The sequence below is a fragment of the Aythya ferina genome (genome assembly GCF_964211825.1).
Source record: "Aythya ferina genome assembly, chromosome: 2".
NCBI classification, from domain to species: Eukaryota; Metazoa; Chordata; class Aves; order Anseriformes; family Anatidae; genus Aythya; species Aythya ferina.
In genome coordinates, this window is record NC_140297.1 from 128,144,711 (window position 1) to 128,168,121 (window position 23,411).

Sequence of the window (23,411 nt, forward strand, 5' to 3'; positions counted from 1 at the left end):
TCTAAGCCATTTATCTGTTCTTTGATTAACACTTTAGAAAGCTGTGTCTGCTCCTAAGAAGAGTCACAGACATCACAAGCACCATTTTAAAAGTAAGGTGAATTTTTTGAAACCTTTTGACCAACTCTTTCCCCTGCACCTGCTTAACAGCAAGCTGTAGGCTCCTCTTCTCAGAATTAGCTGAGTAACAGCAATGATGAGCTGCTGATCATGTATGTGAAGTCAGCACATTCCTACAAACCGAAAGGTACAACAAAAAGCAGCGAAAGAAACAGCCTACATTACTACCACAGTCTCACCATTTTTTTGCATAATAGACTGCAAGTACGCTTTAAAGTGTCCTGGGAGGTTACAAAAGTGTAGTTATTTTGCATTATTATAAATCACAGAAGCCTGTGATTTTTTTCCCCTGGTAAATCACAGTGCAGAGGTAAATCACTTACCAGAATATTGCATTTGAATACAATATTTTTGGATTTAAACAAAACCACTGAGTTCTAAAAGCATGCAGAAAATCATCTTCTCATTGCTTTTGTTATTATCAGTATGCATGTTATCCTTATTATAAATATGGCATTTGCAGGATGACAAGTAGACTCCAAGGCTCCATCATTTCAGCCATTTTAAATGGATACGGTGGACAGGCCCCTGAGACTGTACAATTGAAAATATTAGCATTAACAAGTGGGACAGATGCTCCAAAGAGAACGGAGTGAGAGCAGTAAAGTGATAGAAAGTTGTTCAATCAGAAACAAACAGTAGCAACTTCAGCTCTCTATTCTACTGGACACTTTGCTGCAGAGATGGTCTCCAAGTCTCCTAAGAAGGTCTCAAGAAGTACAGGCTTCTCCCACTCACGTGTGAAGAATATCATGGACAAGAGCACAAAAAAAGCTTGCTGAGGAAAGTTTGAATGCTTTGTGTACATACCACTCCAGAAGCAGCACATAAACAATATTAGCTTTAAGGTGATGTTTAAGGTGTTTTGGCACCAAATAAAGGAAAAACAGGTCTAGTACTCAGCCTCCATCTGTAGGCATTGTTTAAGAGGAATGCTGAGAAAGTTAATGGGATCTATCAGAATATTTCAACAAAAGGTGCCCAATTACCTTTCAGGATGTTCTCATGCCCTTTATGAAGCAGGCTGTGTGTAGTCTTTTCCCTAACATGCAAAGGTATCGCTCTGATGACATCATTTCCTTTTCTCATGCATTTGTTTTTTTTTTCTTCTTCATTAGAGCCACACAATAGAAAAACAAACAGCAGGAACGGATGTAGCTGCAGAAGAAGGTGACACTTTGTTGACCTTAGGATACAAGCTGACTTGTCTTGTCACATTCACAAAGAACAAAATCTTGCAGCCCTACCCTAGGCAATGTGATCATAGGCAGCACTTCCACTTAAAACAACACAAGCTTTTTGCAGCAAAGGAAAAAAAAAAAAAAAAGAAAGAAAAGTCTATAAAGTTATCTCCTCACTACAAACATTTCTGATGAACATCAGTCAATTATCTACACTTTGAAGTTGAGCCTTTTTTCTCTTTATTCACCAATGCAATGAAATTTGAGTTATACCTATTTACCTGTATATCTTACTCACCAATGCAATGAAATTTGAGTTATACCTATATACCTATGCAGCCAGGTATTGGAATAGAGTACTAAGTTAAATCACTTCAGATCTTTAAGGGAAATTTAGAGGAAAATCATGAAATTAAAAAAAAAAAAAACAAAACAAACAAACAAAAAAAAAACCACCACAGATTATGGAAGATTAATGGTTGTCCTCATGTTCTCTCTTTATATAGCCTTCTGGAACAGATTAACTCCATAAAATCTTTCACTTGTATGATATGGAAAGTGCAGAAAAAAGAAGATACGACCACTAGAGTTGGTCATGTTGACCAAATCTTCTCTTGTATTTCTAGAGATCTTTCTAGAAAGTGACTCAGCTTAGTTCCATGGCCCTCGGCAGTAGATCTGATCTAAATTCTCGTTCCATTAAAAAATATCCTCAAGCAAAAATAAACCACAAATCCAAAGTACTAAACACTGCACTAATGTGACCAAAATAAGAAGGAATGTAGCATATGAAAGCAGCAAAATTTGAAAATGCTGAACTGATAGGAGGTATCAGAAGCCTTCAGTAAATTCTGCTTTTAAGTTTTGAATGAAAAATGACATATTAAAAAAAAAAAAAAAGGAAAAAAGACATTTAAAACTCTAAAAGAAGATCTCATGTAAATCAGTACCTTCTTTTCACTTGGTGTGATGTAAAATACAGATTTCTAAAATGCACCACAGCATGAGACCAGCAGCCAACAGAAATCGGATGGTTATATAATTTGGTGGTTAAGCAAAGATATTTTTAGTATTTGCTAATCCATCTAATGCATTTCTTTCCAAGAGAAGAAAATGCATTACACTGATAGCAATAACAGGGTCAAAACACAGGCATATCAACAAGGAATTTAGTCTATATAGAAAACAATAATAATAAAAAAAGGTTTGAAATTCTTATCAACAGCATCAATTCCTAAGTAAGGCGTAGTGATCCATTCTTAGTGATTGGGAAATGGGTGACAGAAGAGTTAAAACAAAGAAGGAAAGCTCTCACAAAGCTTCTCCATGTCGGCAATCTCATACTGCAAACTAAGACAATAACACCTCAAGATAATCAATCAAATAGGAAATTAACGGTATAGACAATTCAGAGCAGCATCTGGAATTAATGGTACATGTGAATCCTCAACTATTTTCTACTTCTCTGGAAAACAAACAAAACAGACTACTTTTTGGAGAACTGACAGTAAAGCGGCAACAAAAAGATACACCTAAAATCAAAGAGTTTCATCTTTTTTTTTTTCCCCATCAGTTCCTTTTTACTACACTGTCTTCACACTGTGAAATGATTATTATATTAAATAATAAACTCTTTATATCACACTTAAAATCTGCCCAGAGCAATACCACTAGAAAAAATAAGAAAAAGTAGCCTCACAATGCGTTCTAGTGGGGATATTAACAGAATCTTACTCTTCATTTCCAGATTTAATCCTCCCTTATGTTTCTGTTTATTGTCGTCTTTGTAGGAACCAAATATACTTGATATCAAAGCATGACAACAGGAGGGGCAAAACACACCAAAACATTTTTATTTTTTTTTCTGAACAGTAAATATTCTTGAAAGTACTGGCCTGAGTTAACACACTCCTCAAGTGTTATCTGAAATAAAATACAGTGGACTTAACTGCTAAAGGTTATATTTAATCTGTTCCAAAGTTTAATTTATTAATAGATAGGAACATCGAAGTTGCCTAGAAAAGGCTTGCTTCCTCAGCTGCCTTACACCTAAGAAAATTCAATTTCCATCTCCCTTGAAACTTCCACTTGCAAAATGAGATAATTTAGTGCCAAAGAACAGAGGGAAGGAAGATCAGAACACCTCGAACATGCTAGCTTTATTGAGGAAGAGACAATAAACCACTTCAGGGTCAGACAGATGATATCAAGTGGTTTAAAGTTTAACCGTGAGCGTTGAAAAGCAGATAATCCAAGAGGATACCACCACCTTGTTTCTGGCAAAGCATATTTCTGTGCAAAACCAGAACTACCTATTGAATCAAGCAGTGAGAAGTTATACACTGACTTGGGTATGCGTTTTCACGTACCAGGATAGATATTTTCAAGACAAATTCTTTTTTTTTTTTTTCTTCCCAGAGAAAAGTATCTTTTTCATGCTGAGATATACAAAAAGCAGAACAGAATTCCTTGAATTGTTAAAGGCCTTGAAGAAGCAAGCAAGGCTCCCAAGGACGGTTGTAGCTGACTTTTCTCAGAATGGCCTCGGAGAACATCAGTAAGGATATTCTTTGAACTGCTGACCAAAAATGCCTGTATTATTACAAACAGCTGATTAAATCTGTTGTGAAATACCAAATAAACGGAAAGAGCTGCCTCTGTGAGGAAGCCAGCTCTCAGGTTTTGCCAGACCAACACTTGCACAATGCCTACTCAAACACCAAAGCACATTTTTTTTCTTTTTTTTTTTTTTTTTTTTTTTTTAATTGTGCAAAATTTAACAGTGTTCCATACGGAAAGGATTCCAGTCTAATCTTATCTTTGCTAGAGACAGAAAATCGAGGTGTAAAAAAGAGTGTCAGAGATTTCGGAAAGCTTACCTATCTACATATTCTGAACTTCTTGAAAGAGACATCTTTGTACTGTCCACTCATCACAGGTCCAGAGCCAAAGTTCCTCTTGTTATGCAGATACTGTATCTGTCAGCAGTTATTAACTCACAACTCAACAATTACACAGACCTCAAGACCACTTATAAGACCACTTTTCAATAAACATAAATTCAAAGAGTAAACAAACTGAAATTGAATAACTATTATGTCTGAAATCTGGAACTGACAGTGAACTGCTAAAAAACATTTATTCTGATCAACTAAAATTTGAAGAAAACATCACATCAAATTTAGGACCAGCTCCTTCATGAATTTACTAGAACCATCATTTTGTCTGATCACTCCCTGCAATTATTGTCCAGAGTCCCAGCAGGGCTAAAAGCTAAAAGCTATCTACTTTTTTAAACCTGCTAACAAAGGCTAGCAGAAGCTCCACTAAGCAGTTTGTCCATGAGAAATGCATCATGTCTATGCATATCACAGATACAGACTTTGAGAATAAAATGCTCAGTATCTTTTCTTCATAACAAGAGTATGAATTTGTAGTTTTCATAGAGGTGAGCTGTGACCAAGTAATATTCACGGAGCCAGTTCCTTATGAAGCTGTTGAGTTTGTCATAACTACAATTTACTAGTTTTATTTCTCTCCTTGTGACAGTTAAGTTTCTAACTGTGACAGTCATAAAACCTTAGCCCCTAATAAGCAAATAATCTCCAATAAGCAGCCATGAAGCATGTCCACATCAGCCAGAAGACCACCTCAGTAGTGAACATTTTTGAGTCTTGTCTCTTTCCACAAGAATGCCAATACACTGATATGAGTATAAAGTGTGGGTGCCATACTGTAGTAGGAAGGTAACTAAAGGCTAAATAGCAGCCTATGAGATTCAGAGTGAAAAGAGAAATACATGCCTTTCTTCCTAAACTCCTAGAAGACGAGAACAGGAAATTCACATGTAACTGATTTCATATTAGCCAGATGCTAATAAGAAAATTTCTGGCTTCCAAATACAATGTGGTAATACAATCACTTCCCATCAGTCTCTGCTTTTAATGTAGCAGGACCAAAATATAGCACTTTCCTCACCAGAAACTCTGAAGACTAAATGGAGGAACAAAGGAGAAAACAATAGGAAATACTTGAATAAATAAAAACTTAGTTCAGAAACAGAATGCAAAAAAAAAAAAATAATACAAAAATAAACAACTGTTTTCTTAATAGGAAGGTTAAATAGGGAGGTGTTCAATGACAGGTTGGATGGGGCTTTGAGCAACCTGGTCTAGTGGGAGGTGTCCCTGCCCATGGCAAGGGGGCTGGAACTAGGTGATCCTTAAGGTCCCTTCCAACACAAACCATTCAGTGATTCTGTGAATCTATACAGTGATATGCATTGTGGTGAGCTCAGGAATGAGCTCTTGGGATACTACATCTACATTGAACGGGAGAAACATCTAAGGAGGACAACAAGAGTAATCAATGTTTTGTTGCAGATGTTAGAAGTTTAAATGGTTTTGAAGGGAGACAAGTTCATACAGGAGAAATTTTCTCCTGGATACTAGCTACAAAGATTTTCTCTGCCACTTCAGACTTTGACAATGACAGCAGAGAACTGCAGAATGTGTAATAATGAATGTGTAACAATGTACCAACAAGTAGGAAAAAGAAGGCAAGTTAATATATAAAAATATATACCAATGTCTATTAGATGTAGAATACAGAAAAGGTATTAACTACCAGCGAAAAAAGAACAGAAATCATAGTATGTATCACTGATAAATTACTATTCAAACAAACAGCATCAATCAATGAATTACACCAGTTTTCACGAAATTAATCAATCATTATTTGGAAGATATACTATAAGATCAACATAGGAAGCAATAACTAAATAATTTAAATGACTTTTTCTACTGTAGTTATTCACTGAAAATCATTCTAAGTAGAATACTGATCAACAATGTTACAGTTAAAAGCACATTTTCTTATTTCTTTGAAGAAGCTGAGAATTTTCTGTATTAATTGGTTTAGTCTTTGATCAAAACATTAAATACATTTCTGAAGCTCACACTAATACTACTAGCCATATGTATGCAGTTGTACTAGCAAAAATATTAAATATATTTGTTTACGAGAATGTTTTTATAGTAATTAATATTATGAGTCTAATGGCTTTACACTCTGGTTCACATTTGACTGACCACTACAAACCCTATGGATTTTGTTTTTTTAAATGGAAATTTATTTCCATCACATAAACTCCCCTGCAAGTCAGTAGAGACAGATGCTGTTTGCAGCTTAGCTTTTGAACAACGGTTGTAATACAGATCAAAACTGAGATGCTATGTAACAACTAAGGCAAGAGTCAGCATAATAGCTCATCTAATTCTTTGTTTACAGGAAAAATATTGATCTTTTACTAGTATGTCTCAGTATCATCAAAAAAGCAGTGTTTTCACATACATCTGCTGGATTGTCACTGTAAAGATTCTTTCATCTCCTAAATAAGGTATTCTGGACACCAGGGGGGAAAAAAATCCTTAACCCTCTAAACAAAGAAACATTTCAAAAAGGTTTGTATATTAAAAAAAAAAAAAAAAAAAAAAAAAAAGAAAGCCTTCCTTTCAAGCTTATTTTAAAAGCAGTGGTGCACTGAGTGTTGGTTTGTTTATGTTTTGAAAGCAGAGAATACTTTCAATCTTAAACTATCAACCTCCAGATTTTAAGCAAGTTAGAAAAGCAACTCTGGGGTAACAAAGTCTATGTCTAATACAAACACGAAGTAAGATTGGCCATACTCCAGAAGTGATTGCACTTCAATTGCTGTTTTAAAAGTATTCCTGAAGGTATTAAGGAATGCTTGTTTGCTTTCACACTGGAATCAAAGCAGGCCTTTTATTTTTTCTTTTAATATCCTCATTCAGACTTACAGCTATGAGTAGGTTTATTTGAATATAAGTACTTGGATCAAAAATTTAAATACTTGAGGCTTTCTTAAATTTCAAGCTGAGTGATAGTACAGGAGTAATTTTGTATATTTTCAGCCATGTAATCTTACTGCATTAAATATTAAGAAAGCAAATCTGTGTAGTGATGTTTATACAATTTGTTATTTCAAACAGATGTATTATTCATACTCCAACAAATAACAGAGGAATGGTCTAAGACTATATTCTTTTACTGGTGAGTTGTTTTTGAAATCTGAGTGAAAATGTGCCCCATTGAAGTTATGGGTATAACTCCCACAGGATCCCACAGGAACATATGGTTTCCTCTAAAGGATGCAGAACTAACATTAAAATTACTATTCATAGTAGCTGAATACTTATTTTAAGTTTTACCATAGCATTTTGTTATCTTCAAATAGATTATGTAGTAAAGTTATTAAAATTGAATTTGTTTTGAACCTAAGGTAACTTTTCACTAAAGCAAGCAGTCATATAAATACATTTGGTATTTCTTGGATCCTATGCTTAAACACGATGTTCATATTTCAGATATAAGTAAAGCATCTCAAAGATGTGCTAGGGACTAGTCTTGCAAGTGTCCCGTTCAGTTTCTTGGGTAAACAAAGCTTTATGGTAGAGTCAGCTAAACCTAGAACAGAAAGCTGTGCACGGTGCACATCGTTCAGTGCCAGCTGGAAGGACTGGCAGCTGCCATCTAGCATAGACAAAAACTATAAGACCCATGCACTTAATTCCAGCTCTCCCTGGAAATCATGATCTGTTCACGTCAAGTAGAGAGGACTGGTCATGCAAGGCAGCAAACACAATGAACCAACCATATACTGAACCACTCCTGATGACTCCACCAGTGGAGGTGCAGCTGGGAGCGGGTGGGGCCCAGCATCTTCAAGCGAATGCTAAGTGCCCAGGCCTGGCCAGTGCAGCGCCAGGCCAGGCTCTCTAAATTACCCTTAAGACTGAAAATTACAAAAGCTAGCTACTGGCTCCAGGAGACCACTGTGACCCCACACATAACAGAACCCCAAATCATTGTTCCAGGTCTCTACTTGTGAGCCAGCCCTCCTGCATTGTCCTCCTGTGGCCTTTCCACCATCTTGAGGCTGCTCAGCAGCAGCCCCACAAAGCAAAGCTGGCTGCCCACAGCACCGGATCGGATCTAGAGTTTTGGTGGCTTATTCAGGAAAATAAAGGCTGTAACTAAGCCACGGCATCTGTAGACTTGGACACAAACACATTAAAAATAAAACTGAGCTGACTAAAAGAGCTGCAATGAAAAATAAATTGCTGCAGAAGACACCGCTTAATCCCCTTTCAGCACTCCTCCTAAAAGCTAACCTTTACAGGATACTTGCAAGGCATGGCTATCTCAGCACAGACAGCTAATTGACAAGGAGATTTTGCCCTATATTATCAGCTGTAAGATATTAATTTTACTGTTATCTCAATCTCAGGACCTTTCACAGTCCTGCCAGTTTTTTCCATTTGCTGGGCACTGCCATTTTCCCACACTGCAAGGTCTCTACGCAGGGTAATTTATTTGTACAGTGCACAAAGGCACCATTCTCCCTGACTGAAATCTCAGGTGCTTATGCAATGAAAAACCATGACAATGTAACTTTTCATGTGGGCAAAAGTTCTCATAGCATCTGATGACAGTACAAGTTAGTAAAGTATTCCAAAATTTTGAAAGAGTTTTAGAAGTGTTTAGTTTCTGAGGAAAACAGAATTATAGATATATAAATATATATATATATAATTAATTGCCCTGCTTGTTTTATGAGCTGAAAGATCAATGGAGTATAAGGAAAAGATCACGAAGGAAACATTTTATTTCTTTCGATTTCTTTCTCCCTTTCCCTCCACACACTATCACCACACACTATTTCTTTTACTGTCATTTCATCTTGTCTCTCTGTGTCCTTGCAAAGTTTCTTTTTCCTCAGAGAACCAACACTAAAATGAGAATTTATAGTTGAGCATTAGCTAGTAAAAATCAGAAAGGAGAAAAAAAATGGCTCAGCTCTCAGTTCTAGACCCATAATATTGACTTTCCTAGAAAGAATCTGGTGTATGAAGGGTTGTACGTAAACAAACATGATTCCTTCTGCTTCCAGCACTGCATACTCGCGACTCACATATTTAAAACCACCCAGCGATACTGAGTATTAGAAGGCAAGTTTATAACCAAATTCCCAAACTGAATTTCAAAAAATGTTATCACTTATACCATCATAAGTAATGATGAAGGCAAAGTTAACATAATATACTAAATTTACTCTTCTAATGAGAACTTCAAGGATGTTAATACCAGGAAAGAAATGCCCTAATATAATTTCAGTAAGCAAAAATAAAGCTTAAAGAAAATCCAGTCTTTCATATTGAACCGCAGAGGCCTATCTCCTTTAAGTACAGCACATTGTAGCCATAAAAAGGAAGTTCAAAATTCCTACTCAGAGAAGTATTTGGTATCCTTTAAACAAATTTCTGTTTGACTGTTGCTTCAGTGGACTTCTACGGATTTTTAACATCTTCCAGAAGGCAACATTTATCTTCTAGCTTTTGAAGCATTTCACTTGTGCTTGAAATAAATGTAGAAAATAATTCATTTAAAGTTTCTGCAAGGTAGCTTTTCCTTTTAGAGAACAAGCCCCCAAAAGATAGCTAGAGTAAACCTGACTGCTTTTAGTACAAATGGGTTAACGATGAATTTGACTTAATCACTGCCTATAATTACACACACACACACACACAAAAGCCTTTTAATATATTTGTCACTTTCAAGATATAACAGGCTTCTATAATTCTTCAAACTCTGGGATTTTTGTATTTATGCCTTAATCATAGCTAGTAAAACTATAACAAAATCAAGACTTGTAAGATGCACTAACAACTTAGAAGCATTTTTATTCATTGCTAATGTATAACCTGTTTTGGATATAGATGTAAAAGAGGCTGGTAACTAATTCCCTGATACTAAAGTTTTCTGTACCACTGTAAATTCAGGCTCAGAGAAGCTATGTTTAACCAACTTTTAGATTTTCCTTTGTAAACCAAACTGTCATGATAGATAAGGGTTGACTGCACAGATTATTGAGGACTTTTAGACATAAAAGGACATCAAGAATATAAAGCAAAACAGTGGTTGGTCTTGTTGATGACTGTGTGGACATCTGTCACAGGTCAAACTATCAGCCAAACCTGTCATGACCAGCAGGGAGCTATGAAGAAGAGTATGGAGTCTGGTTTCATTTGGCTCAGCAAACATTTAGAGAATGAACAGTACAGGAGCAACAGCACACAACTTGAAATTGCATTGAAAAGGAAAGTATCTGACTACTGAGAGTCTAGGTTTCTGGCTGTTTGGAATACAAATATGGACTCTGTGTGTGTGGTTACAGTAATGGAATGGCAGTCTACAGCAAGCACGCATTGCTGGTGAGGTCAGAAACGGAAGGTTTTACAGGCCATATGGGCAAAAACACCTTTGTATCTTTATTACACAACAGAAAAATAAAAAAAATAAAATAATAAAAAAAAGACACTCCTGGATTTTTTTCCCTATAATACTGGTCATTAGGAAACAGGTAAGACCACCATACTCATATTCATGTAAGACACTGCAGGAAAGCTACTGCCTGAGGGCTTAATATATTGCTTCTTTAGCTCTAAGGAGGACTTAGAGAGTGGATATAGCTAAGTTTATGAGCCTTTTCCTAATCAGTAGTCACATTAATATGTGTAAGTATGACTGCCCTATTCCCATCACTAGGCTTCCAGCATAGTGAGATTTTGCAGAAGTTACGTTTGCAGCAAGTTCCCAGGGGCAATATCCTACACCTGTATTCAGGTAATTTCACCATAAAGCAAAGGTACTTCATTTTTATCAGCTAGACAGCAATGTTTATCAGTCTGTTAAACTACCACAGTCACAAAACAATACTGGGACTCAAGTTTCCATATGACAGAAGCAAGCTCTCTCATCCTGAAACACTACCAATCTAGTCAGTCTAGAATTTGGCAACCACTTGAAGTTTCTTCCTCAATGCTCTTTCAGCATCTCTTTTAGATTATCCGACTCTTGGACAGTCAGTGCTATTGACTCCGCCAGTATGCCAGTCCCTTAATTCACATAATGTCATGGACTTGCTCCCACTGGTTGATCCTAAAGAGAATTCTGAAAACTTGTGAGATGGGAAGTGTCACATCATCCCTACTAGATGAGTCCCACATGAACTCACAAGTGAAGTTAATGTTATCTTTATGCCTGATGTTGCCTGATGAGGTGTCAGGTCACTTTGCCTTTGACTCGATGCCAGTACAGTTAGTGCAAAGGCTGCTACGAGAAAGGAAACCTTTGTCTGCAATCTTGATATCTGGTAGTCACAGGACTGTGTCTGAGAAATTCTCAAATGAAATACCAAAGGAGCAGCCCATAGTCAGGTACACCACCACTGATGCCTTCTTTTCCAATTTCAGGAACATCTTTTCAAGAAATAAACACTATTTTCATGAACTGTTCCAAAAGATGCAGTTTGAACTCTACCCTTCACTCAAAATTTAAGAGAATAAGGAACAGCAAACAAAATACATCAGAGACATATCCCTTCTTAAAAGGGAAGTATATATACTTTGTTACTTAAGTGTATATACCTTGTTACTTAAAGCTGTTTAAACAAAACATAGTACAAGACCTCAAATTGGTAACCTACCCTATTCACATGTTCCATCAACCATTGTTCAGAACTAGGGCTTACATACTGACAGAACACGAATGGGATCCAGGAACTTCTTAAAGTTAGTTGCTATTGCTCTGCTTCGCTAATGTGGTATGCTGTCATGTAATGCCTTACATATATTTATAGAAGCAATAGAGTATACATGTATGCTACCCTCTAGTTACTTAGGTGGCCAGTGCTTGTAAAATTTCTTTAAGAGTACACTAAACTCTTTGTGTATATGTCTCAACTACTTTTTGCTGTGAGCCATCCACATATTCCAGCTTTCCCATGTATGTACTTCTCAGTCTTTCTGTATTCTTCACGACTGCCAGAAAAAGGATAGTCACTGAACATACACTACTGACCACACTAAATCAGGAATCAGTTGTTCAGCTGTAAGTGTAATGTGACAGCCTCTTTCTAAAATAGCAGGAAGATTTTCTTGCATGCACATTTCTGGTTTCTTTTTTTGGTTCACAGCATATTTCAAGAAAAGCCTGCCCAAGGAAACAGACAAAAACCAACAACAGAGAAACTGCCACAGAAACTTGCTTGAAGACATTAAAAATTAAATAGCTTTTTAAAGAGCTCTCAGACTTTATAGTAAAACCTATTAAAATTGTCTATGCTGATTTAATTTGTAGCAATTCCATTTCAGACAACTTTGTTTGATTGTTGGTTAGGAGATCAAAGAGGAAATGCCTTCCCCCCGCCCCATTACTAATACCCTTACACTTCTCCCTTCCATCTCAAATGCTTGACAGGAGGAGAAGACCCCTGCTACTTGAAACTGTGGTCACAAGACCCAAATGAATTCAGGCTGCAGGAAAACTACATTCCAAAACTAAAGAATCCTTATACAAACCTTTTTCAGCAGAGATTGTTCTGGCAACTGAATCAACAGTCTCTAAGCACAAGAGTCTCAGCCGTTATTCTTACACTGTTCATATCACAGCCTTTCAGGTAAGCACATGAATCTTAAGATGCTCAGTGTCAAATGCACAATTTTGAAGTCTCAGATGATACCCCCAAAATCATCAACACAATAAGACTAGCTGCAGCATGCTTATGGGAAAATATTCCATTATCACCTCACACTCCCCAGATAATTCTCTACATTTCCTCACCATTTTTATTTTTCATGCAGGTTTAAGGACATAGTGTAGCAGCTCTTAAGTTAGGAATGTATGAGCTGTGGAAATTTACTTTCATGGTATATTATGGAACTTACATGAAAATCTTTACTCAAATGAGTTGAAGTTCTGAGTTTTATATGTATAGTTTAACTGAAGTCAATAGTTACCCATATGAAACTGAAATGCAACATTTAAATACTTTGCACTTTTGAGCATTTTGTTAACAGTAAGAGCTTGCATATTATAACATTTTTTTCCCCTGAAAATTCAGTGATGAGCAAATATATTTTGTAATAACATACCTTGAAGTTGCAATTTCCACTTTTGTTCTTGCCATGGCAGCTGCTCGCTGTGCACCCTCTATTGCTCTATCCACCTTTTCTCTAGTTTTTGTGTTTCGTATTGGTATAAGTTGCTTTCTTATTCCACGAACCAAAACATTATTTTTGTATTTTCCCTCTTCTTTGGTGCCATCTGGAAACATGGTACATCCATATCCGTGCCTCCTGTTATTTAGCCATTCTCCTTCATATTTCATACCATTTGAACGCTCGCTAACACCAAAACCACTGCGCTTGTCATTCTTCCATTCACCCATATACGTTTCTGTCGTGGTGGCATCAACATGGTCTTCCATAGGGCAATAATCACAGTCACCGTCTCCAAAACTAATCGTAGAGTTGGCATCACTAGAACTAATTCTGCTCATAGCAGCATCGCTCCTGACGGAGCTCCGTTTGCTAGATATTGATGATCTAGATTCAGATTTTCTAAGTTTTATACTACCAAGAAGGGATCCTCTTCTGAATAAGCCTCCTTTTTTCTTAATGCCCATGGCTTCAACATCGCTGTGAAAATTGAGCACAAAACCGCCTCTTGTTCCAGCTGGGCTGTCTGCAGTGATGTCATGCAGAACGGTTCCATTGCTCTGCTCACTTCGAAGTGAAGCTAGAGATGTTCGAAGGGGTGAACGGATCACAGTTGCCATGCCATAGGGTACGCTCTGACGTACACCATACCCATGTCGCATCCCTCCTGTCCATTGTCCCTGGTATGTACCTTTTAAAGTAAGAAGCAGAAATTAAATTTAGGAAGTTGTAGAAGACCTACCACTCTACATTCAATATGTTACTGGCAACAATACATTGTCAATTCTGCTCTTGGAAACTTGGAATGGAAGGAAAAAGAAATATGACAGCACATGACACAGTATATAAAAAAATACTTTTTGTTACTTGTTTTTCTTATAAATCATTTTTCCCCTTACCAAAGCTTTCACTTTCCAAGCTGCAGTAGTTTATTTTGACAGCTAAAACACAGCACTTATCATCATAAGCTTTTTTCAAATGGTTCTGTCCATGGAAGAAACGTCAGAAGAATCTCAGAAGCAGGACTCCCTCAACATTTTTTTATGTTGACAAGGTGAGGAAAGAAGGCTGGTGGCAAGGAGGGAGCAGGATGCCCACAGCTCTTGCCTTCAGCTGCTTACAGGAGCAAGCAGGACTGGTAAATGTCCTGTTACTCTGCACTTCACTCAAATGCAGAGCTCCCCTTGTCAGGACATACTTGACAATCTACTAAATTGTCCTGATCTAAAGGCCCACCTGAAGATCACCATTACAAAGCCCTGATGTACAAATGAATGTTGTGTATAAAGTTTCTCAATGCATTTGAATGGAGGAAAATTATGAAATACTAACAACAAAACCCTGGTATATAACACTTTTTATGAACTCTTTTTGGTATACCCAGTATCATAAACATATTACAATAGCTACCTAAAATATTGGCAGTACAAAACCAGCTACATTTTATTCTAGCTATGATTTCTGAAGAGTCACAGGAAAATAGAACACTATCTTCACTGCCACCTTATCCATTGGAAAGCTCCCAGGGGAGTAGGTCCTTCGCTTGAGAAACAGCTGAACACAGTTTTAAAGAAAAAGAATACAATATTCAAGCTATTTGACAGTCATCAAAATTTGGAAGGCTGATGTGGCATAGCAAAAATACAGTAACACTATTTTTCTATTTACATTCTGCAGTATTATGACACAAATCAGAAATGTGAAGCCTTTTCCACTTTTTTCTTTTCCTTTAATTTGTGCTGCAGTACGTAAGCAAGATGAGGTAGTAATAAACAGAACATTACACACCACCTTATCCAACTACATTCTTATAGCAATCATAATTACTTTTGTATTTTTAAAAAATATATCTATAAAGAGCAGCAACATAGTATTTGATATGAGAAGTCATGTATATTCCTGTACACGTACAGCTTTATCTGAGCCAAGGAACAGCATAATCAAATTACTATTGCAGACCATTTTTTTTCTTATATTCTCAAAAGGCATTTTCATTTTGACAAGATATGTACTCCAGTGCCTGATATCTGAAAAGCAAAGAAAGGTGTGTGGTACACCATGCCTAGCAAATACAAGACAGCTGGCTTTCTAAGATCATTTCATTCTAATCCCTATTAAATTTCTTTAAACGAGAAGAAAAATTAGATCTCTCACCCACCCAGTACTTGCTTTTTTTTTTTTTTTTTTTTTTGTTTAAAGCTATTTTGACTCTGAATATTTGTACAGAAGTATGAATAAGCTGCATGTAAAATATCTTTGATTTTACTCTGCTTTAACTGGAGCATGGATTAAATTCTTCAGAGATTCTCCAGGGAACTAAATATCAAGTGTCAAGTTCCATGATGAATTTTTGAGAATATATTTGTGAAATACCTAAAGTTTTAGAGGTAGTTCAATCTCCTTTGTGTATGCATAGTATTTTGGTTATGTTTATGTCAGTTATCTATCGATTACTGTTTTACTGTATCACCTCTTCAGCTGAGTTGTATTTCAATGTAAACATGCAATTGCATTTGCCAAGTGTGATTTCTTTATTATATAATACTAAATAGGTTCGACAACATCACTATTTTGTGTTGGTAGAAAATTCTACCAAGTGGAAGGTTTTTGTTTTAACAGATGGCTGCTGACACAAACCAACAACTTTCTTAGTTTCTTTCTCATTCTCTGTATCCTGGATACCTACTGCTGCGCTGCTTGTAAGGGTGCTGAATCTAGAAACATGATTATTTTAAAAAATTCAGCATATGGAGAAGAACAAATAGAAACATGAGCACAAAAACTCTGATATGACATATTCTGTAAATACTGCAAAAATACGGCCATATTGTAATTTTTTTCTTTATTAAACAGACATTGCACAGATATATATTAATATTTTATGAGCATAAATGACTACATTTTCTCCTTAATTATATCTGGGGTAGCCCTGGTGTTGTAATGACACGCTGGAGCTTGGAAGCTGGCAAAGTACACTTCACTGCTACTTGTAACAATCTGGCTCATGTTCTGCATCTTTTTTTTTTTTTTTAATTTCATTTAAAAATAATAAATCTAATTCTAATTTTGATTATACCCCAGGATTACTTTTCAGCAACATAATTGTGGCTCTCCACATTGCTATTTGAGTGTTAGACTTAGAAGTAGAATCAACCTCTTTTTGTACAGAATTTTATAAAAGTACAAATGGGCTGCCTATGCTGCATTTTTTTCTTACTAATATTTTGTCTTAATAAATATGGAAAGCTCAAAAATATTTAATTAATTTATGACTTAGGTTTTTCACTACTCTGTAGACAGAAGTGGAAGTGATTACTGTTGCCCAGAAGGCATTAAAATGAGGACAATTGACGTGCTGCTGTTTACTTGTCAGATTTTTCTTTCTACTAGGGCAATAAATCAATGCCAGTTTCTTCTAGAGAGAAAGCAGCTAATGAGAAAACAAAGATTCATACTGAATTGGTCCTGAGAAATTATCAAGATATTTAGTTGGAATTTTGTACAGTCTTGCAGGTAACAACGATTTCTTTATCATTACAAATCCATTAAGGGAAAAGCTTCTGGTACTAGTGCTAGAAAGCTAACATTTAAGTTAAAAAATCAGGGTAAACGTCAAGGGAAAGATATTTTAATGGGATATGGAGGGCAGTTTACAGAAGGCAGATGCAACAGACTTGTACAGTGCTGACTTCAGTAATTTGATTTACTATATCAGACAGTAGCTGCATCATCTCCATCAACAGCAGAAATTTTAGAAAGCTTGAAATGATTGAGATAAGGTTTATTAATACTCTCATATAATGAAATGCTACAGCATTGTCATAAGACAATAAAAACACCTCTTTCCATATATGAAGATACAAACGTGATCTCTCTATACAGACATAGATATGAATGATATCAACAAACACGTCTGTTCTTGTTTCATCTAATACTGTAATTCACTGTCTTGAGCAGTTCCATAGAGGGTCAACTTTTAAAATTTCAATTATTGATGTAACTACCATGCTAATTTTAAACTGTATTTGACCATAAAACAATAATATTGTTCAGCCTTATTTTCTAAAAAAATAGGCTTGGAAAAAAAACACAAAACAAACAAACAAAAAAAAAGCACTCAGCCACAGCTTCTACTGACCATGGTGTCCCTGAAAATGCGTTAGTATTTTGAGCCAGAGAACTAACTGCAAGTGTATTTTTTAGTATTGTTGGCAAATTGCTGTAAGGTAGAATTTCATAACCTGTCTCCTCAGAGTTACATTGTACCATCCTTCCCCAATGCCCCAGCTGTATCTTACAGCTGTAAATGTCATTGCCTACTTGTGGATAAAATCTGAAACTACGCTGCATGAAAAAGTTGGAAGGCCAAGGAACAGGAATGACTTGACCTACTCTTACCCTTTACTTTCATCTTCAGTGGCTTAACGATTGAAGTGTCACACCAAGGTTTTCGCTTGCTCTACAGACTCCAATGTTAGATAAGTAAGCATCTAGGAAGACAACTACTTAAAAATCAATGAACATAGGCACTACTTTTCTTCAGATGTGTTTGTCACTGATCTCTACAGAATGATGATGCACGTTGTATCGCAAGACTCCTGTTACCACTACTGTTGGCAGGATCATAAACTGCTAGCTAATTTACACATACTGAAGCTGCAAATTAGGTTGTAATCCCTCTGTAAACAACTCTCAGGTATACCTGTTGCTTCACACAGCTACAATAAAACCTGAGGATTGCCATCAATGCTTATGATCTTTTCTCCCTCAACTAAATCTAATAGCACCAGTGCATTTAAAAACATCATATTATTAAATAACAAAAAAAAAAAAAAAAAAAAAAAAGGACACCAGCAAAAAGGTCTGTATTTTAGTGAGTTTGAAAGCAAAGTGACAATTTGCAAAGTCTAAACACTGTTATTTTGCAGTGCTCGCATTCTCAGGTCATCGTAAAGGATTTCTCCCGTAAATAGCTCACACTACATTAAAGACATATACATAAATCTGTTTTCCTTGTAAAAGTAGTTCTGACATTGTTCTGGTGTGCAAATATAGCTATTATATCCAGAGCATGAAAACAAAAACATTTCTACAAACATCTCTGACATATCACCTAACTTCATTCATGAATACTTTAATAAAAATCAATAGGATTACACATCTTCTGTTAATGTGAACTGAAATATCTCAAAGACTGGGAGCTTGCTAATAGATTTCAGTTAATATAAATGTTACAGTGTAAACTGCACACCACATATACTGTTTCAGACAAAGCATTTCCTCCTGGGTTTAAGTCTAAAAGTTTACAAAATTTACCACAGAATTATCAGTACTGTGCTGAGATTAAAAAACAAAACAAAACACAAGAAGCCTAAAGAGAAGGATACAAGAAACTTTTAGTTTAAGAAACTTACTCCTATAAAATTTACTGGAATGGCAGTTTACTTTTCTAGAAATAATAAAATAATAATTAAAAAAAAAAATGCCACTACAAGTTGAGCTATCCTTGAGCTTCTAATTTACAAGGCAAAATAAATTTAACAATCTAAAAGCATATTGTATATTGAAAGTGAAACTAAAATTCTGATCCATGTGGGTTTTGTTTTGCTTTTTAACCCCCCCAAACTATATCTAAACTGAGTGTGAGCATCAGAACTTTCCACACCAGAAAACAATTTTCAGATAGTTATATACAAGCAAGGGAATTGGAAGAGTTCCGGGTATGAAACACACAGCATATTTCATTTTATCAAAGAAAGGAATCTTACCCAATTAGCTACATTTTGTATTTCAGAAAAGGTGAGGAGACAGAAGAATCCGTATGTAATTGTGTCTTCCTCTGCTTATTAAAAAACTATCTGACACTATTCATAAAAGTTTGCCACAAATCTCTTATCAAAATTCCTCGAATAAACCAGCAACAGCATCACGCATGAGATCTGATACACGGGTTGGTCCTCTTATCCCATTGCACGGGAATTACAAGTTACCCCCAGTTTTGGTAAGCTCTATTTGCATGTTACCTACGTGGTTTGCTCAACACTGAAGCAAGTAGCTTTCCTGTAAAAACAAAACAAAACAAGATGAAGCCCAACCCTCTAAACCTAAACCTGATCCCAGCTCTTCCTGTTACAATGGAACAAATCCAGTTGAAGAGCAACTCCACGTGCTTCCACTGATGCCAGGAGCATTACAGCAGAAGGCAAGTTTAGAAATACTGGGCTTACATTTCACACAGCACGTGAAATGACACAGGTAGGGTGAGATTAACCAGACCAAACCACTCAGGTGAGCTGGAGTGCCAAGTGACCCTAATGAGCTGGGGCTTCACAGCACCCCCATATGACATGCACCTGCAGGGAGCTCAGCTCTGCAGGTGTGCACCTGTGGGGGTGATGTTGGTGGGAGGGAACAGTTGGGCCAGATGAGCTTGGAGGGCTTTTCCAACCTTAATCTATGATCCCACGACCTATTTGCTAGAGGTGAGGGGCATGACGAACAGGCCTGCTGAATCTCCCGGTACTGCCTGACCCTATGCGTTTTGAACTGTATTGTATTTTATTAAAATGAGCGTTATTACATGGAGGTGGGGCTGACTTTCGGTGATATTATGCAAGTTGAGCATCCACAGCGCTACTTCAGCTCCCCGTTCGGGGCACCACGCGAGGCGGCCCGAGGGCTCTCCCACCAACCTCCCGGCGGGGCAGGAGCCCGGTTATCGCTCCCGGGGCCCGGAGGCGAGGTGCCTGCGGGCGACTTCCCTCCGAGCCCCGCCGCGGGCGCTGCCGCCGGCTGGCTGGGAGACGGCGATAAGCCGGGGCCGCCCGCGGGGGGGGCAACGGGCACCTGTAGCGCCCCCCGGCCGCTAAGTGGGGACAGGAGGAGGGAAGGGAAGGGAAGGGAAGGGAAGGGAAGGGAAGGGAAGGGAAGGGAAGGGAAGGGAAGGGAAGGGAAGGGAAGGGAAGGGAAGGGCCGTGAGCGCGCCCCCGCCTCGCCCCCCGCCGCTCCCCGGGCGCCCCCCGCCGGCGCCCACCTCCGTCCCCGTAGGTCTCGACGCCGTAGCCGTCCTGCAGCCCGTTGCTCCAGGTGCCCTCGTAGCGGGCCGGCGTGCTGAGGCTCTGCCGCACGCCGTAGCGCCCCTTGAAGCCGTGCGACCACTCTCCGCGGTACATCCACCTGCCCTTGGTCTCCACGCCCAGCCCGTGCCGCTTGCCCTGCGCCCAGTAGCCCAGGTAGGTGTTGCCGCTGGGCCAGGTGTAGCCGCCCGCCACCTCGAAGCCGTGCGACCAGGAGCCGGCGTACTCGCCCTGCCCCTTGGGCCCGGTGCAGATGCCGTGCCCGTGGGCTTTGCCGTCCTCCCAGCCGCCGCAGTAGGTGCCGCCATCGTCGAAGTCGAACCGGCCGCCCGTCATCCAGGGCAGCGGGGCGAGCGCGGCGCCGCCGCCTCCCCTCCGCCTGTCCCTGTCCCTATCTCTGGCCCTAGCCCCAGCCCTGGCCCTTCCCTGCCCGCCCGCTCCCCGCGACTGCCGGCGCTCCGCCGCCCAGCCCGGCCCGGCCCGGCCCAGCCCCGCCGCAGCCCCGCGGCGGCGGCGAGCGGCGCCCGCCCCCCGCTCCTCCCTGCCCGACCGCCCCTCCCCGCCCCCGGTGTCCCCCCCCTCCGGACATCCTCCGGGTGTCCCCCCCGCCGCAGGTGGCTTACAGGTGGCGCCCGAGGCTTGGGCTCTGTCGGGCTGGGAGCTGGGAGGGTAGCATGGGGCTGGAGGTGGGGGCCGAGAGGACGGCCGCTGTGCTGTGCCCCCGTGTAAAGCCCACCTGCCCTAAGGGGGGGGGGGACAAGTCGTGGAAATCTGGGGTGCGAGACACGGGGACCGCGGCTTTCATCGAGGCTTTGCAAGAACGGCGCTGCTGGGAACTCAGCGAGGAGCCTCACCTTATGCCTCCCGCTCCGTGGCTTTAAACACCGCCGAGATCTCCTTTGCCAGGTGTTTGTTAACCAGAAAAAAAAAAAAAAAAAAAAGCAAAAAAACAAAAAACACATGAGGGCAAGCAACAGGAGAAACAAGGAAGCACGGAGCTAGCAGAGGAAGGAGGGGGCAAGGAATCGAAAGGCGTTGTCACAGGGCATCGCTTCTGAGGTCTCAGCTTTGTTTGTTTGCAGCAGGACTGGGAGAAACTCTGAAAGCAAATGTTCCTCTTCGGTGGGGATTTTGTGGAAAGCATGAATCATACTTACAGATCACAGGGAGTGGTGTTACCTGGACACAGATGATTTAGAAACGTGGGGAAAAAAACAGCTGTTAGTAGCAGTTGACAGGAGGTACTGGTGAGAGCTGAAACTGAACTGCAAATGAAAGATTTGAACATGAGCCATCGCGAGCTGGAAGTAAAACTTCAGAAATTAATCCTTGATAATAAGTGGTTTTGTCTTAAACATAAATGAAACTAAAATATCGCACTTTTAAAACATACTGTTTAACCTGAGTACATTTTCAAGCTTTGTGCTCCACACCACGCTGTTCTGTGCAAGTTTTTATGCTGTGCTCATGCAGTCGTGTTGAAGTATCTGCTCTTCCCAGCAGTGAGCAGAGCGCTACAACCAATCTATGTCCCATGCTGTCTCCTCTCTCATCAGAGGAAGTGTGTGCTATAAAGTCTTGTTTCTGCTCCAAAAGGGGGCTCTGGGATTTCTTGTTCCTCTCACAAATGCATTGGGTTTTTTGTTCCGTAGTTTCAGGGTGTGGAAAATCAGGCAAGACCATCATACCTGTAGCACAGACATTGGGCAGTCTTTTCTGTGGAAATGGACAAGGCTATGTAGCTAGCCAGCATTGAGGGCTGAGACCTTTACTGCAAAGAGAGTTACTGCAAGGTAGAAAGCTGTTACTGAAGCTGGAGGAAAAGTCCAGGAAGGCTACAGGAGGTGGTATTGCTAAACAAGATGCAATGCAGTGTCTCCTATCTGTTGAGCTCCAGGTTCTATGCTCTATCATGCATTTCTTAGTGAGGAAAAAAAAAAAAAAAAAAAAAAGGAAACAACTGTGGTCATGGCATCTATGCTCCAAGGACTTTACTACTTTCTGCCTGTATCAATCTCTTTCCTATTTTTTTTTTCCTCTGGCACAAGATTAAGCCCTGTTGTGTTAGTATAGAACCTCAGAAACCCCAAATGGTTTATATTTGCCTTTTAGTATATTCCTGGGCCCTGTGCATGCCAAAGACAGAACTGGCACAGAGAGGGATGTGATGACTTGTTCACAAGCCCAGGTAGTGTTTCCCCAATTAAGCAATAAAAGAGGATGGACTGAGAAGGGAACATGACATTCTCCCAACCATCAGCAGGTCTGAGCTGTTCCCCTGCAGAAGAAGTTGTGCCCTGCTTCCCGCTGGCCTGGCTGATAACATGCTTGTGCAAGGCTTTGGGTATTAACGTTTAGCTCAGAACTACTGGTGAATTACTGGATTTCTGTAATTTCAACCTGAATAATTGTACTACTGAATAACTGGATTTGTTGTTGCAATGAGCTGGATAGTTGCACTGCTAATCTACATTTGTTACTGTACTACTACTTAGAGATAAATTGTTTATCCCTAAAGTTGTTGGTTTGTTGTCTGCTACTTTATCCCATGCCTGTCATTCCTTGGGGACAACTTTTTACATCCACATACTGAGAAGTTGCTGGACAATTGCAGTAATGAAATGAGTCCATTAGTGCTTTGGTTTCCTTTCTTGATTTAAATTATATAGGTTTAGGATCAGATCATAGGAACCATCAAGATTGCATGGGCAGTGGTAACCAATGACATTTTAGAGCGGAATGATATGTTTTTCTGTTATCACAAATGCATCAGTGGGTCTCTAAGTGATCTGCAAGTGATGTTAAAATGAATGGTAATTTTGCTCTTGGTTTATGTTTCCAGGTGTTTTCATTTAAATGAAATCATCTTGGAGTTGATGTTTGATGACAAGATGCATTTGTTACTGCCAGCCTTCACTTATTATATTTTCAACAGGGAATACATCTTGATAGTT

The 23,411-nt window shown here is 39.0% G+C and overlaps 1 protein-coding gene across 6 annotated transcripts in view; it reads right to left on the reverse strand.

Moving 5' to 3' along the window:
* JPH1 (junctophilin 1) overlaps positions 1 to 20,891 on the reverse strand; it is an 89,691-nt gene extending 68,800 nt beyond the window's left edge. For 4 of the 6 annotated variants that reach the window (XM_084511033.1, XM_084511034.1, XM_084511031.1 and 1 more), the window contains exons 1-2: positions 20,415 to 20,890; positions 13,316 to 14,072 (exon numbers count right to left, since the gene is read on the reverse strand). In XM_084511033.1, coding sequence (XP_084367159.1) covers positions 13,316 to 14,072; positions 20,415 to 20,793 — 1,136 coding nt within the window. In that variant the 5' untranslated portion in view covers positions 20,794 to 20,890. Of the gene's footprint in view, positions 1 to 13,315; positions 14,073 to 20,414 lie in introns of all 6 variants that reach the window. The other 2 variants (XM_084511035.1, XM_084511032.1) reach the window with 1 other exon arrangement.
* Positions 20,892 to 23,411: the final 2,520 nt, after the last annotated feature.